This window comes from Megascapheus bottae, chromosome X (assembly GCF_031878675.1).
Source record: "Megascapheus bottae isolate mThoBot1 chromosome X, mThoBot2.hap1, whole genome shotgun sequence".
Classification (NCBI taxonomy): domain Eukaryota; kingdom Metazoa; phylum Chordata; class Mammalia; order Rodentia; family Geomyidae; genus Megascapheus; species Megascapheus bottae.
This window is the reverse complement of record NC_143547.1, coordinates 23,171,773-23,185,769: the sequence shown is the minus strand read 5'-3', so window position 1 is coordinate 23,185,769 and position 13,997 is coordinate 23,171,773. Positions and strand designations below refer to the sequence as shown.

The following is a 13,997-nucleotide window of genomic DNA, read 5'->3' as shown; positions in this document are numbered from 1 at the left end:
TAATGGTTTAAGATGAAATCATTAGTAAATATTTATTTTATGGCCATCTATTGGGATTCATGATGGCCAATTATGCTTAATGATCATAGCTCCAAAGCTATGATCAGTTATTTAGTTTTGCTATACTTTCTTCAAGCCTACCCTTTTCTTCAAAATTAGTACTATCTCCTCTAGATTATCCTAATAATATATTCACCAATGGTTATAATCTTTATTTCTACTAAAAAACTCTAAATTATTGAAATGTCCTACGAAAAAGATAATCTAAATTTTGCCTGTTTATATCCGTAGACATTCCTGAATATGTTCGTTGACAGCAACCAGGATGCTCGAAGAAGGTCTGTGAATGAGGATGATAATCCTCCTTCTCCTATAGGAGGAGATATGATGGACTCTTTAATATCACAACTGCAGCCACCACCCCAGCAACAGGTAATGTCTCAGTAAAATTCCAAACAGTGGTGCATTTTTATAACTTCTCAAGTTCTATAGGGGTCAGGTCCATGGTGGGTCCAAGGTGCCCAGGAAATCCTTTTGAAAAATATTGACTGGGAAGTGAATAGTTTGGGGAAAACCATTAAACTCAGACACTTATACCACATCTTTGCTTAAAGTAATGTAATTCCAAGGATTTGAAACATCTTCAGGGTCTGAGGAAGGCCTTGGGAGAAATTCACCCCTATCAAGTATTTTATATAAAATGTACAGTTTTGTTGTTATTTTTTGTGTCAGTACTAGAGCTTGAACTTTGAGTCTGGGGGGCTCTCTCTCACTCAGAGCTGATACTTTACCACTTGACCCAAACCTTTACATATGGTTTTTTGGTTTTTGGTGGTTTATTAGGGAGATAAGATCCTCAGACTTTTCTGCTGGAGCTGTCTTCAAAGGTTAATCTTCAGAGCTCTGCTTCCTAATTAGCTAGGATTACAGGCATGAACCACTAATATATGGCTATAATGTGGCTTTAATCCATTAGATATTCAGTGGGAAAGGAAGAAAATATTGTCTTAAGAGTATCATAGCTGGAGATGTGGCACTGTGGCTCAAGTGGTAGAACGCTAGCCTTGAGCTGAAGAGCTCAGGGACAACACCTAGGTCCAGAGTAAAAGCCCCACAACCAACCAAAAAAAATTCTAAAAATTCCTTAATGGGGCCGGGAGCATGGCCTAGTTGTAGAGTGCTTACCTACCATGCATGAAGCCCTGGATTTGATTCCTCAGTACCACATACACAGAAAAAGCCAGAAGTGGTACTGTGGCTCAAGTGGTAGAGCACTAGCCTTGAGAAAGCCCAAAGACAGTGCTCAGGCCCTGAATCCAAGCCCCAGCATTGCCCCCCCCCCAAAAAAAATACGCACACACACACACAGGGCACCAGTGGCTCACATTTGTAATCCCAGCTACTTAGGAGGCTGAGATCTGAGAATCACTGTTGGAAGCTAGCCCAGGCATGAAGAGACTCCTGTCTCCAATTAACCATGAGAAAATAGGAACTGGTGCTGTGGATCAAGGTGGTAGCGTGCTAAGCTTGAGCTGAAGCGCTTAGGGACAGCGCCCAGGCCCAGAATTTAAGCCCCATGACAGACCAAAAAAAAACTATCATAGTTTTGGTACCAGTGCTTTAAATATTTAAACAATCTACATTATTGGATAAAATAATAGCAGTAAAATGTATGGTTTTGTAATTTAGAATGAAGCTTAAAATGGTTTAAGAAGAATAAATAAGAAACAAGATAGACAACTTTGATTTGTGTGTATGTAAGTGTGCACGCTGGTCCTGGGGCTGGAACTAAGGGTCTAAGCACGGTCTCTGGGCTTTTTTTTTGCCCAAGACTAGGGCTCTACCACATGAGCCACAGCTCCACTTCTGCTTTTTTGATGCTTAATTGGAGATAAGATTTTCACAGTCTTTCCTTCCCAGACTAGATTCAAATTTGATCTTCAGTTCTCAGCCTCTTGTGTAGTTAGGATTATAGGTGTAAGCCCACCAGCTCCCAGCTAGAACTTTGTTTTTAGGAAGGGCAAAGGAAGCCAGATATATATGATGAGGCATACCTGTAATCCCAGCGTTCTAGAGGTTGAGGCAGGAGGATAGAGTTCAAGTACTTTTATACTCCACCAATGTAAGATGTACCACTTTTGTTTTATATCCTGCTAAAAACAAACAAAAAAAACAAAAAAAAAAACTAAAAGCCGGGGGCCAGTGGCTCAAGCCTGTAATTCTAGCTACTCAGAGGCTGAGATCTGAGGGTCAAATTTTGAAGCCAGCCAGGGCAGGACAGTCTGAGAGACTCTTATCTCCAATAAGAAAAAGCCTAAGGTGGCACTGTGGCTAGTAAAGCACTAGACTTGAGCACAAAGAGGCTCAGGGACAGTGCCTAGGCCCTAAATTTAAACCTCAGGACTGGCAAAACAAAATGCTACAAGTTATTTAACCTAACACACCAGGAATTGAAAAATTTACTGGTTTCAGAGATATGAAAATATGCAGGTAAATGCCTTAAAGTTAGTGAGATGGTAGATAAACGATACAGATAATTCCTGGAGATGGTAGATAAAATGAGTGAAACATACCTTGAGGCATACAAAGCAAGGAAAGAGGATGTTGCTATGTTTTAAAAAGCATTTTTGAGAACTAGAGTTTTCAGCGACTTAGTGTGTACTTTCGAGGTTTTCATCTTTCACATTTCCTATTTGGTCATCAATGAAGTGTGTAAATACTGTAGCTGTAATCAAGGGAAACTCACATGCTCACACTATCGGTTTACCAACATTTAACTATCTTTTTTTTTTCTTCCCCTCAGCCATTTCCAAAGCAACCAGGAACATCCGGAGCTTATCCACTTACTTCCCCTCCTACATCTTACCATAGCACAGTCAGTCAGTCTCCCTCTATGATGCACACACAGTCTCCAGGTAATGGTTTACTTATTCTCTTGTCACATTCAACTTTTTTCTCCAGCACACATCACTCACACACTCATTGAGAAGCACTGTGCATGTAGCCTCCTGCTTCAGAGAGAATTCTTTCTAATATATGGCTACAAGGAATGTGGGTTCATCAGGATACATTGTATATATGTATGTTAATGTCACAATCCTCCCCTTATGTAACTAATATATTCTAATATAAACAATGTATCAATCCAGGCCAGCCTGTAATCTTAGCTTCTTAGGTGAGGATCACTGTTCAATGCCACCCCAACAAGAAAGTTCATGAGACTCTTACCTCAATTGACCATCAAAAAGCTAGATATGGAGCTGTGACTTGTGTGATAAAGCACTAGTCTTGAGCAAGGAAAAGCTTAAGTATAGCACCCAGGCCCTAAGTTCAAGCCCTAGGACCAGCACAAGAAAAAAGTGTATCACTCCAGTAACTGAAGAATGTAGTATTACCACTAGAGGATATTCTAGCTTATTAGAAAAATGAGCAGGTATAATTACCTTTGTTATTCTTTTTCTACAGTTCTGGGAAAGAAACCTGGGGATTTCAACTATGCTAGATAAATGTTTTTTTTGTTTGTTTTCTTTTGCCAGTCCTGGGCTTGGACTCAGGGCCTGAGCACTGTCCTTGGGTTCTTCTTCTCAAGTTTAGAGCTCTACCACTTGAGCCTCAGCACCATTTCTGGCTTTTTTCTATGTATGTGGTACCGAGGAATCGAACCCGGGTCTTCGTGCATGCTAGGCAAGCACTCTACCACTAGGCTAAACTCCCGGCCCGACAAATGTTTTTTTTTTTCACCAAACTCTATTTCTCCAGTCCAAACCTTGTTTTTTTGGCGGGGGGGGGGGGGAGGGGGCATTCAAAGGGCTTGAACAGCCTGGGCGCTGTCCCTGAGCTCTTCGGCTCAAGGATACCACCCTACCCCTGGGCCTGGACACTGTCCCTTGAGCTCTTCAGCTTAAGGCTACCGCCCTATCCTTGAGCCAAGCCCCAATTCCTGTTTTCTAGAGATTAATTGGAGATGAGAGTCTCAGGTCCTTTTGTGCCCAGGCTGACTCTGAACCTTGATCCTCAGATCTCAGCCTCCTGAGTAGCTAGGATTACAGGCGTGAGCCACTGCACCCCAGCTGGTTACTATTTTTTTAAGTGACTAACCCAACAAATTTATTTACATTTTCATGTTGTAAAGCAAAACTTTCAAGATGCACTTTTTTACTTTGTAAAATTAAAAAAAATCCTTTTAGATTGTATGTTTAAGTGTGTATGTGTGTGAAAGAGAATGAGAGAACAAAGAGATTTATATGAGTCTGTAGAATCTAGTAATCTACAAATGAGAGGTATTAGGACATCACTTGTCAAGTACTTTGTACAATGAGAATGATATAAAACTTTAATAGAGATGTGAGAATTTAGCCAAGTTTCTGTGGCTCACACCTGTAATCCTAGCTACTCAGGAGCCTGAGATCTGAGGATATCAGTTCAAAGCCAGCCTGGGCACAAAAGTCCAGGGGACTCTTATCTCCACCAGAAAACCGGAAATGGCTCTGTGGCTCAAGTGGTGGAGCTGAAGAGCTCAAGGACAGCGCCCAGGCCTAGAGTTCAAGCCTTATGACCGATCAAAAAAAAAAAAAGGAGGGGGGAGGGAGGGAAGAAGGGAGAGAGGGAGAAAGAGAGAGGGAGAGAGAGTGGGGAGAATTTAATGAAATGAATCACATCAAGTGTTTAGGGACCTGGTGTATAGCACACACAGGGCGTGGTTCTCTGGCCATTCATGTTGCTCTTACTATAGTAGCAGAGTTTTTGAAAAAAGAATGAAACATCCTCAATCATCTTTCAATTCTTATTGTTTGGAGATATAATATGGGTTTTTGGTTTATTTTGTGAAAGAGTCTTCATCTGTAATGACAGGAGTGATAAGTGTTACCAAGAGGTGATCCAGAGATTTGAAAGCCTTATTAAGTAGGGCTTGACCATTACTTCAGTGGAGATGTTTTGCCTTCCCTGTTGTCTCTGACACTGGTGAAGAGACTTGAATGACAGGTCAGAGATAGATGTCTAGGTATAAAGAAAGCACCGATAAGGAAGGTATTCCAGACAGTGACTTGGGATATGTGACGTCTGAGATCCCAGAGGATAATAGACCTGGTCCTCTTAGAGATTTAAGGGCCAATTATAGATCTCAGCATTTATTGTGTAGGTGAGCCATAGTTGGATTTTAATAGTGCCCCATTGGTTCTTAGTTTGCATTGCTATGGGATGCACAGCTAAGGAGGGTGTTCGCTCCACCTTGTTGGTTTTGTAAGTCCTCAGAAATTTTCCTTTTTTGTTTGGTACCAGTCCTGGAGCTTGAACACAGGATCTGGGAGCTTTCTTTGAGGTTTTTAGCTCAAGACTAGCACTCTACCACTTTAGCCACAGCTCTACTTCTTGCTTTTTGGTGGGTAATTGGAGATAAGTAAAAGGCTGGGTTTGAACCATGATCCTCAGATGTTAGTCTCCTGAGAAGCTAGGATTATAGGCATGAGCCACCAGTACCTAGCAGTCCTCAGAGATTTCTAAGTTAAGACATGTAGTTGGCTCTTTTAAGGCCTGTGATTCACAGATGCGCATGTGGAAGTTCATATGAGTGGGCCTGCTCAACTACTAAGAGCACTAGTACTCTGTGGTAAAGGAACAGCTGGGGAAGAGGTGAGCTCTCAAAGAAATGCAACTCCAGGAGAGTGTGTTTCTTGGATGTGAATTGAGATTGTTGTTACATTGGAAGAAGAGAGAACAACAATTTTGAAATAGTTAGAGTAGCAGACAGATATATAGTGCCTGCTGTGAATATGCCAAGCCTTTTTCTATTTACTTGACTCATTTAAATCTTCACAGCAAACTTGTGGTGTGGGTTCTGCCATTAGCCCCATTTTATGGAGAAAAATTGAGGCATGGAAAGCTAAGTCACTTGTCAGGTCATGCAGCTAAATAAGTACATATCACACTTCCAGGTTAACAGTTGTTCATGTAATATATTGATTAGGTTATTACAGAACACAAAAATAGGAAGTTATAGTCGGGTACAGTGGCTCACAGCCATGAGATCTGAGGTTCAAAGCCAGCCCGGGCACTACAAAGCCAATAGACTCTTATCTTCAATTAATCATTAATCACTAGAAAATGGGAAGTGGGGCTGTGCTTGAGGAGTAGGGTGGTAGCCTTCAGCTGTAGAGCTCAGGAACAATGACCAAGCCCCCATGACCTACAAGAAAAGGAAATTATTCTACAGTGTAGTAGAAAATACACAACCTGCTATTATTGAAGATGGTAATAGAAATGTAGCAAGTACTTTAATGTTATATTCATTTATACATTGTGTAGTCAGACTTTCCCATTTCATAGTCTTAAAATTAGTCCCAGTGGCTTTAAATGCCATCATTAAGTTTGTTTTCAATTTTTAAAAATATATTCTAGAGCTTGCCTTAAAATACTAGGCCTGCATTTTCTACCTATCCATTCAGCATTTCCACATGTCTTGTACATTTCTGAAACTTGGCATGGCTGAAATTAAGCTCTGCATCTTCCTCTCAGTCCTCCTGTTACCACAGTCACTCCAGTAATTGACAACCCCTTCTTTCCTGCTACCTGGCTCCATGGCTGTTAGAGTTATGCAAGACTCCTTTTTCTTTGTTTCCTACATTCAGTCACTTAGCAGACACTGTCGACATTGTCAGCTATTTCTTTTTACCCAGAATCCATCTACCTTGCACAACCCCAGCCTCAGTGACCCTTGTCCAAGCCACTGGTCCCCTCTCACTTGAATAGTTACAGTCACTTCTAAGTGGTTTCTCTGGTTTGCCTGGAGTATCTTATCCTCTAGATACCTTAAGCTGTGGCCAGCCAGTCCTTCCCCACTTTTTTTTCTGCCTGGATCACATAGCCCTTTCTTATTTTACAAAAATATGAGTTCCCTGAATACAGAAATTTTCTTTTGTTAATCACTACATCAATGGCTAGAACAGTGCTTGCCATGAAATTGATAATCATTCCTAATTGTTGAATGAGTGAATAAGAATACAAAATACATGGGAATTTTTTTGCCCATTCTGTGGCTTGAACTCAGGGCCTGAGTCCTTGGGTTTTCTCAAGGCTAGAACTCTACCATTTGAGCCACACCACCACTTCTGGCTTTTTTATGTATGTGGTACCAAGGAATTGAACCCAGGGCTTCATGCATGCTAAGGAAATTCTCAACCACTAGGTCATGCTTACAGCCTCTACACTGGATTTTTTTTTGCCAGTCCTGGGCTTGAGCTCAGGGCCTGAGCACTGTCCTTGGACTTTCTCAAGGCTAGAGCTCTACCACTTGAGCCTCAGCACCACTTCTGGCTTTTTCTACATATGTGGTACCAAGGAATTGAACCCAGGTCTTCGTGCATGCTAGGCAAGCACTTTAACCACTAGGCCAAACTCCTGGCCCTACACTGGATTTTTTGTTGTTGTTGTTGGTTATAGGCTTGAACTCCGGGCCAAGGTGCTGTCCCGGAGCTCTTTTGCTCAAGGCTAGTGCTCTACCACTTTGAACCACATGCTATTTCCGCTTTTCCTAGTGGTTAATTGGTGGTAAGAGTCTCACTGGACTTTCAAGCCTGGCCTCTGTTTGAACTACAATCTTAAGACCTCAGGCTCCTGAGTAGCTAGGATTACAAACTTGAGCCACCAGTGCCTGGCTGGATTTCTTTTTTTTTCTTAGCCAATATGCAAGATAGAATTGGGCCCATGGAGTTGAATGCTCTCTTTTTCACTAACAAGACCTTTCCAGTTTTTCTTTGTGCTATTTAGAGGAGTTTGCTACTGGTTTCTGTAGTCTTTAGAGAGATTTTTTTAACTTGGGGGTCCTTGGGCAGGACATATTATATGTCCTGCAAGATCATCTATAATTATTTTCCTTTATTAGGAAATCTGCATGCTGCCAGCTCCCCCAGTGGGGCTTTGAGAGCCCCATCACCAGCGTCATTTGTTCCAACTCCTCCCCCCTCCTCGCATGGAATCTCAATAGGACCAGGGGCCAGTTTTGCTAGTCCACATGGTGAGTCCATACATAGAAGTTGCAATAGCTGAAGAGCTTGACATGAAAGTAATTTTTGTTAAATAGAAGTATTATATTGTTATAAAAATTATTGCTTGCTTATTAAGAAATAGTGAAAGTATTACTCGGACAGAAAGAAAATTAATTTCTCCTAATCATACTCCACAGAGGTTAATGACTAGTTGGTCTATCTTCTTTATCTTGCTCTGTTGTATCACTCCCTCTCTCCCTCCTTTCCTGTTGTCCTTACTCCCCCGCTTGGCTCTGCCTTGCCCTTGCTGTCACATACTCTCTGCTTGCCTGCTCTCTCCCATATTCCTTGCTTTACTGCCTCTCTACCCATTGGTTTGTGTGAACTCCAAGTACCATCCTCCAAGATGAGTCCATTTTACCATTTGAATTATTTTGCAAGTGGAAGATTTTTACTTAAATTTTCTGTTTTGAATGAATTCAGACAGATAAAAGACTAAATATGGCAGCCAGTGAATTGTGTTCCTTTTTACCCCACTATCCACCTAAGTTAGTGACTCTTACCAGAGGCATTTAATATTACATTAGTAATACATGACATTCTTCTTGCAGAGTAAATGTATGTGCCCCACACTTATACACATAGCAATATAGAGTACAGTATTCGCTTAATATATAATGAGTAAAGCCACATCAGATATTCTAGTTTTCTCAGCAACTTATATCTATAACTTAATTTTACTATTAATATTTGTGGGAATATTCGTCAATTAAAAGCTTAGCATCATCCCCAGCACATGGCGTTATAGTATTGCCTTGTATAGGCATACCATAGTTTAACTTTTCCCCTGTATTATATATTTAGAATATTACCTTTTTTGCCAGTCCTGGTGACTGAACTCAGGGCCTGAGTACTGTCCTTGGGCTTTCCCCAAGGCTAGTGTTCTACACTTGAGCCACACCACCACTTCTGGCTTTTTCTGTGTATGTGGTACTGAAGAATCAAACCCGGGTCTTCGTGCATGCTAGGCAAGCACTCTACCACTAGGCCAAACTCCTGGCCCTAGAATATTACCTTTTCTTCACAATTAAAAATTGTGCCAGCCAGGTGCTTTAATCCTCACTACTCAGGAAGCTGTGGTCTGAGGATTTCAGCCAGCCCAGGCAAAAAAGTTCCCCGTGAGATTGTTATCTCCAATTAACCACTCAAAAATCAGAAGTGGCTCAAGTGGTAGAGCTTTAGCCTTGAACACAAAAAGGACAACACCCAGGCCCGAGTTTGGTTTGAAGCCAGCTCAGGCAAGAAACTCCATGTGACTCTTAACCTCTTATCTCCAGTAAACTACTCAAAGTAGCCAGAAGCAGCCAGGAGTATGACCTAGCAGTGGTGTTTGCCTACCATGCACAAAGCCCTGGATTTGATTCCTCAGTACCATATACCAAGAAAAAGCCAGAAGAGGTGTTGTGGCTCAAGTGGTAGAGCGTTAGCCTTGAGATAGCTTACGGATGGTGCCCAGGCCTTGAGTTCAAGCTCCTGGATTGGCAAAAGAAAAAAAAAACACAATGTGAGGGCACACACACACACACACACACACACACACACACACACACACACAAATTTCTACCCCTAAAGGAGCCTTGAGATTAATTAATATTTTCAGATGAATGATAGCACAGATTATTACATATGTGGAAGCTTGTATAGATTTTATCCATTGTTAGTCCTTTTATTTCCTAATACTTGTATCTGGTTACAAAATACACAAATGACACAAAATAAAGATTCATGTAGTTTGTATAATACTTACATATTATATAAAATTAATAATGTGTTTTAAATAAAAATAATTTATAAGTTTATGCATTAATATGTAAATGTTAAGAGACATCAATCTTCAATAAAATTTCTTGAAAGGAAAATATTAATAATCACTTAAGAATTTGTATGCTATAATTTTTGGTGATTAATATGCAGATTTTTGAGAATGATTGTTCACTTTTCTCAGGAACTCTAGACCCTAGTTCCCCATATACTATGGTGTCACCAAGTGGTCGAGCAGGGAACTGGCCAGGATCTCCTCAAGTGTCTGGCCCCTCTCCGGCCACCCGTTTGCCTGGAATGTCACCAGCGAACCCATCATTACATTCTCCAGTTACAGATGCTTCTCATTCTCCTCGAGCTGGAACAAGTGAGCATCATCAGCTTTTTCCTTTTGGGGGGGGTTGGGCAGGATGAGCTGGTCCTAGAGCTTGAATTTTGTGCCTGGGTGCTGTCCTTAAGATTTTTATGGTCAAGGCTAGAACTCTACCACTTGAACCACAGCTCTACTTCCAGCTTTTTTTGGTGGTTATTTGGAAGTAAAAGTTTCACAGACTTTTCTGTCTTGGCTGGCTTCAAACTGTGATCCTCAAATTTCAGCCTCCTGAATAGCTGGGATTATAAGCATGAGCTACCCGTGCGTGGCCAGTCATCAATATTTTTATGTTTCTTTTTAGCATTACCAAGAAATGACCTATTTTATTTCATCTTCACCCTTGAAAATCTTACAATCTTACAGTCTTAACACTTGTTGAATAGGGCTGGCTATCTTTCTTTTTCTTTCTTTCTTTCTTTTTTGTGTGTGTGTGGTCATGGGGCTTGAACTCTGGGCCTGGGTGCTGTTCCTGAGCTCTTCAGCTCTAGGTTACTGCCCTACCCCTTGAGGCACAGCCCCATTTCCCATTTTTCAGTGGTTAATTGGGGATAAGAGTGTCACATTTCATGGGCTTTACTCTCACAGCTTTAGTGTGCCCCACCCCGGGCTGGCTTTGAACCTTGATCCTCAGATCTCAGCTAGGATTACAGGCTTGAGCCACAGATCCCAGAATTAAATAGGGTTTTCTAGGGCTGGGAGTTTAGCCTAGTGGTAGAGTGCTTGCCTAGCATGCAGGAAGACCTGGGTTCGATTCCTTGGTACCACATACATAGCAAAAAGTGGTGCTGAGGCTCAAGTGGTAGAGTGCTAGCCTTGAGAAAGTCCAAGGACAGTGCTCAGGCCCCGAGCCCAAGCCCAGGACTGGCAAAAAAAATAGGGTTTTCTAAAAAACAAACTTCTGTCCATTTGTTAAGTCACTACACAATAGCTAATTTGCAAGGTTGAGTGGACAAGAAGGAATAATATTGTTTCTTTATGGAGTCCCAGTATCGCTCTCATGACTTTGTTTGTGTGTGCTGGTCCTGGGCTTTTCTGCTCAAGGCCAGTACTCTACCACCTGAACCACAGCTTCACTTCTAGCTTTTTGGTGGTTAATTAGAGATAAGAGTCTCATGGTCTATCCTGCCAGGCTGGCTTTGAACCTCAGCTCTTAGCCTCCTGAGTAGTTAGGATTATAGGATTATAGGCATGAGCCCTGCCTATAACTTAATTGTTAGCTGTCATGTTAATGAAAAATACCTTAAGTTGACAGCCAAAATTATGCAAATTAACACCAGAAAAAAACTGAATGTATTTATTAGGTTTTGTTGCACATATAGAGTATAAAACAACCAAATATTGGCTCACAGTTTTTCAGTTTGGCAGACACTGTTGAGTGCATGAATATGTCTAGTCTGCTATTAGGTTGACCAGGGACTAGCTGGACTCAGATAGCCTCCACTGGCATGGCTTTTCTGCTCTTTGTGGTCTCTTGGTTGAATATGACCTTGTTCACATGATGGCTGGACCAAGTTCTCAGGAGTTGGAAGCCTATTGCATGTAACCCAGTGTCATTTCCCCATTTTGGCCAGAAGCAAGACAGGCCAGCTAGATTACAGATAGGGAAATGGACCCTTGGCCTTGAAAGAATTCCTGCAGAATTACATTGCGAAAGCGCCTGACTATAGGAAGGAGAATAATTGTAGTTATTCTTGCTAATAAGGAATTCATGTATGATTGTAATTAATATACTACAGACTAATTTATAATAGCAGTGATTTATGATGAAAACAAAAGAGGAAACAATGTGATAATATGAATTTGTAAATGAAATGGTACGTTTTTTCCTCCCAAAAGGTTCCCAAACAATGCCAACAAATATGCCTCCACCTCGCAAACTACCTCAGCGCTCTTGGGCGGCATCCATACCTACCATCCTCACTCATAGTGCCTTGAACATTTTACTACTGCCCTCTCCAACACCAGGCCTCGTGCCTGGCCTGGCAGGTAGTTACCTTTGTTCTCCACTTGAGAGGTTTCTTGGATCCGTCATTATGAGAAGACATCTTCAAAGAATTATTCAACAAGAAACGGTATGGGTACTTAGTGACATTCTAAGTGGCAATGGTTAAAAGCAGAACATTGAGTTGGATCTTAGCTTACATGTTACTGTCCCACCTTCATAAGCAGTTTTTCATCCTGCCATAGCCTTAAAATGGAACATCATTTTTTCTTTGCCATTCTTAGGTTAGCATACTTCTCCATTTTGTAGTTTCTGTGCTGTGGTTTCTATGTCATATAACTAACATGGACTCAGAAATATGTCACATTTCACAGTGCTGGAATCTTATAATGTAGCCTGGCTGTTTGCTTTCTAGCACACCATGGTGGGCAGGTCAACTTTGCAGCTGAATTTCCATTGCAATAAAATTGTTGATGATCACAAAGGTGACAGATCCTTCTAAATACATGTACAATTGCTTTTATTTAAAATTCTTGCTGCCTGGAGTTTAGCCTAGTGATGGAGTGCTTGCCTAGCACATACATAAAAAAAGCTGTAAGTGGTGCTGTGGCTCAAGTGGTAGAGCTCTAGCCTTGAGAAAGCCCAAGACAGTGCTCAGGCCCTGAGTTCAAGCTCCAGCACTGACAAAAAGCAAAAAAACAAGAAAACTCTATATATTAATGAGGTGATATAAAATTGGTGGGTGTTTATAATATCCATTCCATAGTTGGCTTAAAGCCATTTTGCAACCTTTTTATCCATCCAGATGTGGAAAAATATGTAAAAACTTTTAAAAATTGCATTAGCATATGTTGTACAAAGTAATGGGTTTCATTATGACATTTCATACTTATATATAATGCAGGTTGATCGTACTCACTTCTTCCTGGCTCTCTTTTGGCCTCCCTCTCAAAAAAAATAAAATTATAAATTAAGTTGAATAAATTACCATTTCGAACTTGGTAAATCATCAGACCCTATCATGTAGCTTGAGCTCTACTACTTATGTACAGTCCATGTAAGCTTTCAGCCCTTTGAACCTCATCTTGTTCATCTGTATGCTTAGTTGTTTTTGTTTTAAACTCATTTTCTCATTAGCATTTCATGTTCTTTTTGTCTAAAACAGTAATTAGGAGCATCATTCTTATTTTGCAGCTGCAGCTGATAAATTCCAATGAACCTGGAGTAATCATGTTTAAGACTGACGCGCTGAAATGCAGAGTAGCCCTTAGTCCCAAAACCAACCAGACGCTTCAGCTAAAAGTGACACCTGAAAATGCAGGACAGTGGAAACCTGATGAACTTCAAGTTTTAGAGAAATTCTTCGAAACAAGAGTATGTGTTTAAATAATGTACAATTTTACTGTGATTAATGAGGCCACAAAAAAAAATCAAGATAGGGGCCAGGAGTTTGGCCTAGTGGTAGAGTGCTTGCCTAGCATGCACGCAGACCAGGTTTGATCCTTGGTACCCCACATACATACCAAAAAGCCAGAAGTGGTGCTTAGACTCAAGTGGTAGAGTGCTAGCCTTGAGAAAGTCCAAGGACAGTACTCAAGCCCTGAGCTCAAGCCCAGGACTGGCAAAAAAAGTCAAGATAGAATGAAGAATAATTTGCTTTATTTATCTTCATAGGTTGCCGGACCACCATTTAAAGCCAATACATTAATAGCTTTCACCAAGCTATTAGGAGCACCTACACACATCCTCAGAGACTGTGTGCATATTATGAAGCTAGAACTGGTAAGTGACAAATACTTTTCTAGTGAGGTCTATTTAAAAAGCAGTGTTTGTTAGTTTGCACCTATTTATGTACTTTTTAGATGTTTCTTTTAAATTC

The 13,997-nt window shown here is 40.9% G+C and overlaps 1 protein-coding gene across 5 annotated transcripts in view; it reads left to right on the top strand.

The window, feature by feature from the left end:
* Positions 1-13,997, top strand: part of Med14 (mediator complex subunit 14) — a 98,257-nt gene that overhangs the window by 68,704 nt on the left and 15,556 nt on the right. For 3 of the 5 annotated variants that reach the window (XM_090326787.1, XM_090326786.1, XM_090326790.1), the window contains 7 exons: positions 292-432; positions 2,804-2,915; positions 7,880-8,011; positions 9,988-10,170; positions 12,013-12,248; positions 13,313-13,492; positions 13,793-13,900. In XM_090326787.1, the coding sequence (XP_090182913.1) occupies positions 292-432; positions 2,804-2,915; positions 7,880-8,011; positions 9,988-10,170; positions 12,013-12,248; positions 13,313-13,492; positions 13,793-13,900 (1,092 nt within the window). The remainder of the gene's footprint in view (positions 1-291; positions 433-2,803; positions 2,916-7,879; positions 8,012-9,987; positions 10,171-12,012; positions 12,249-13,312; positions 13,493-13,792; positions 13,901-13,997) is intronic. The other 2 variants (XM_090326789.1, XM_090326788.1) reach the window with 1 other exon arrangement.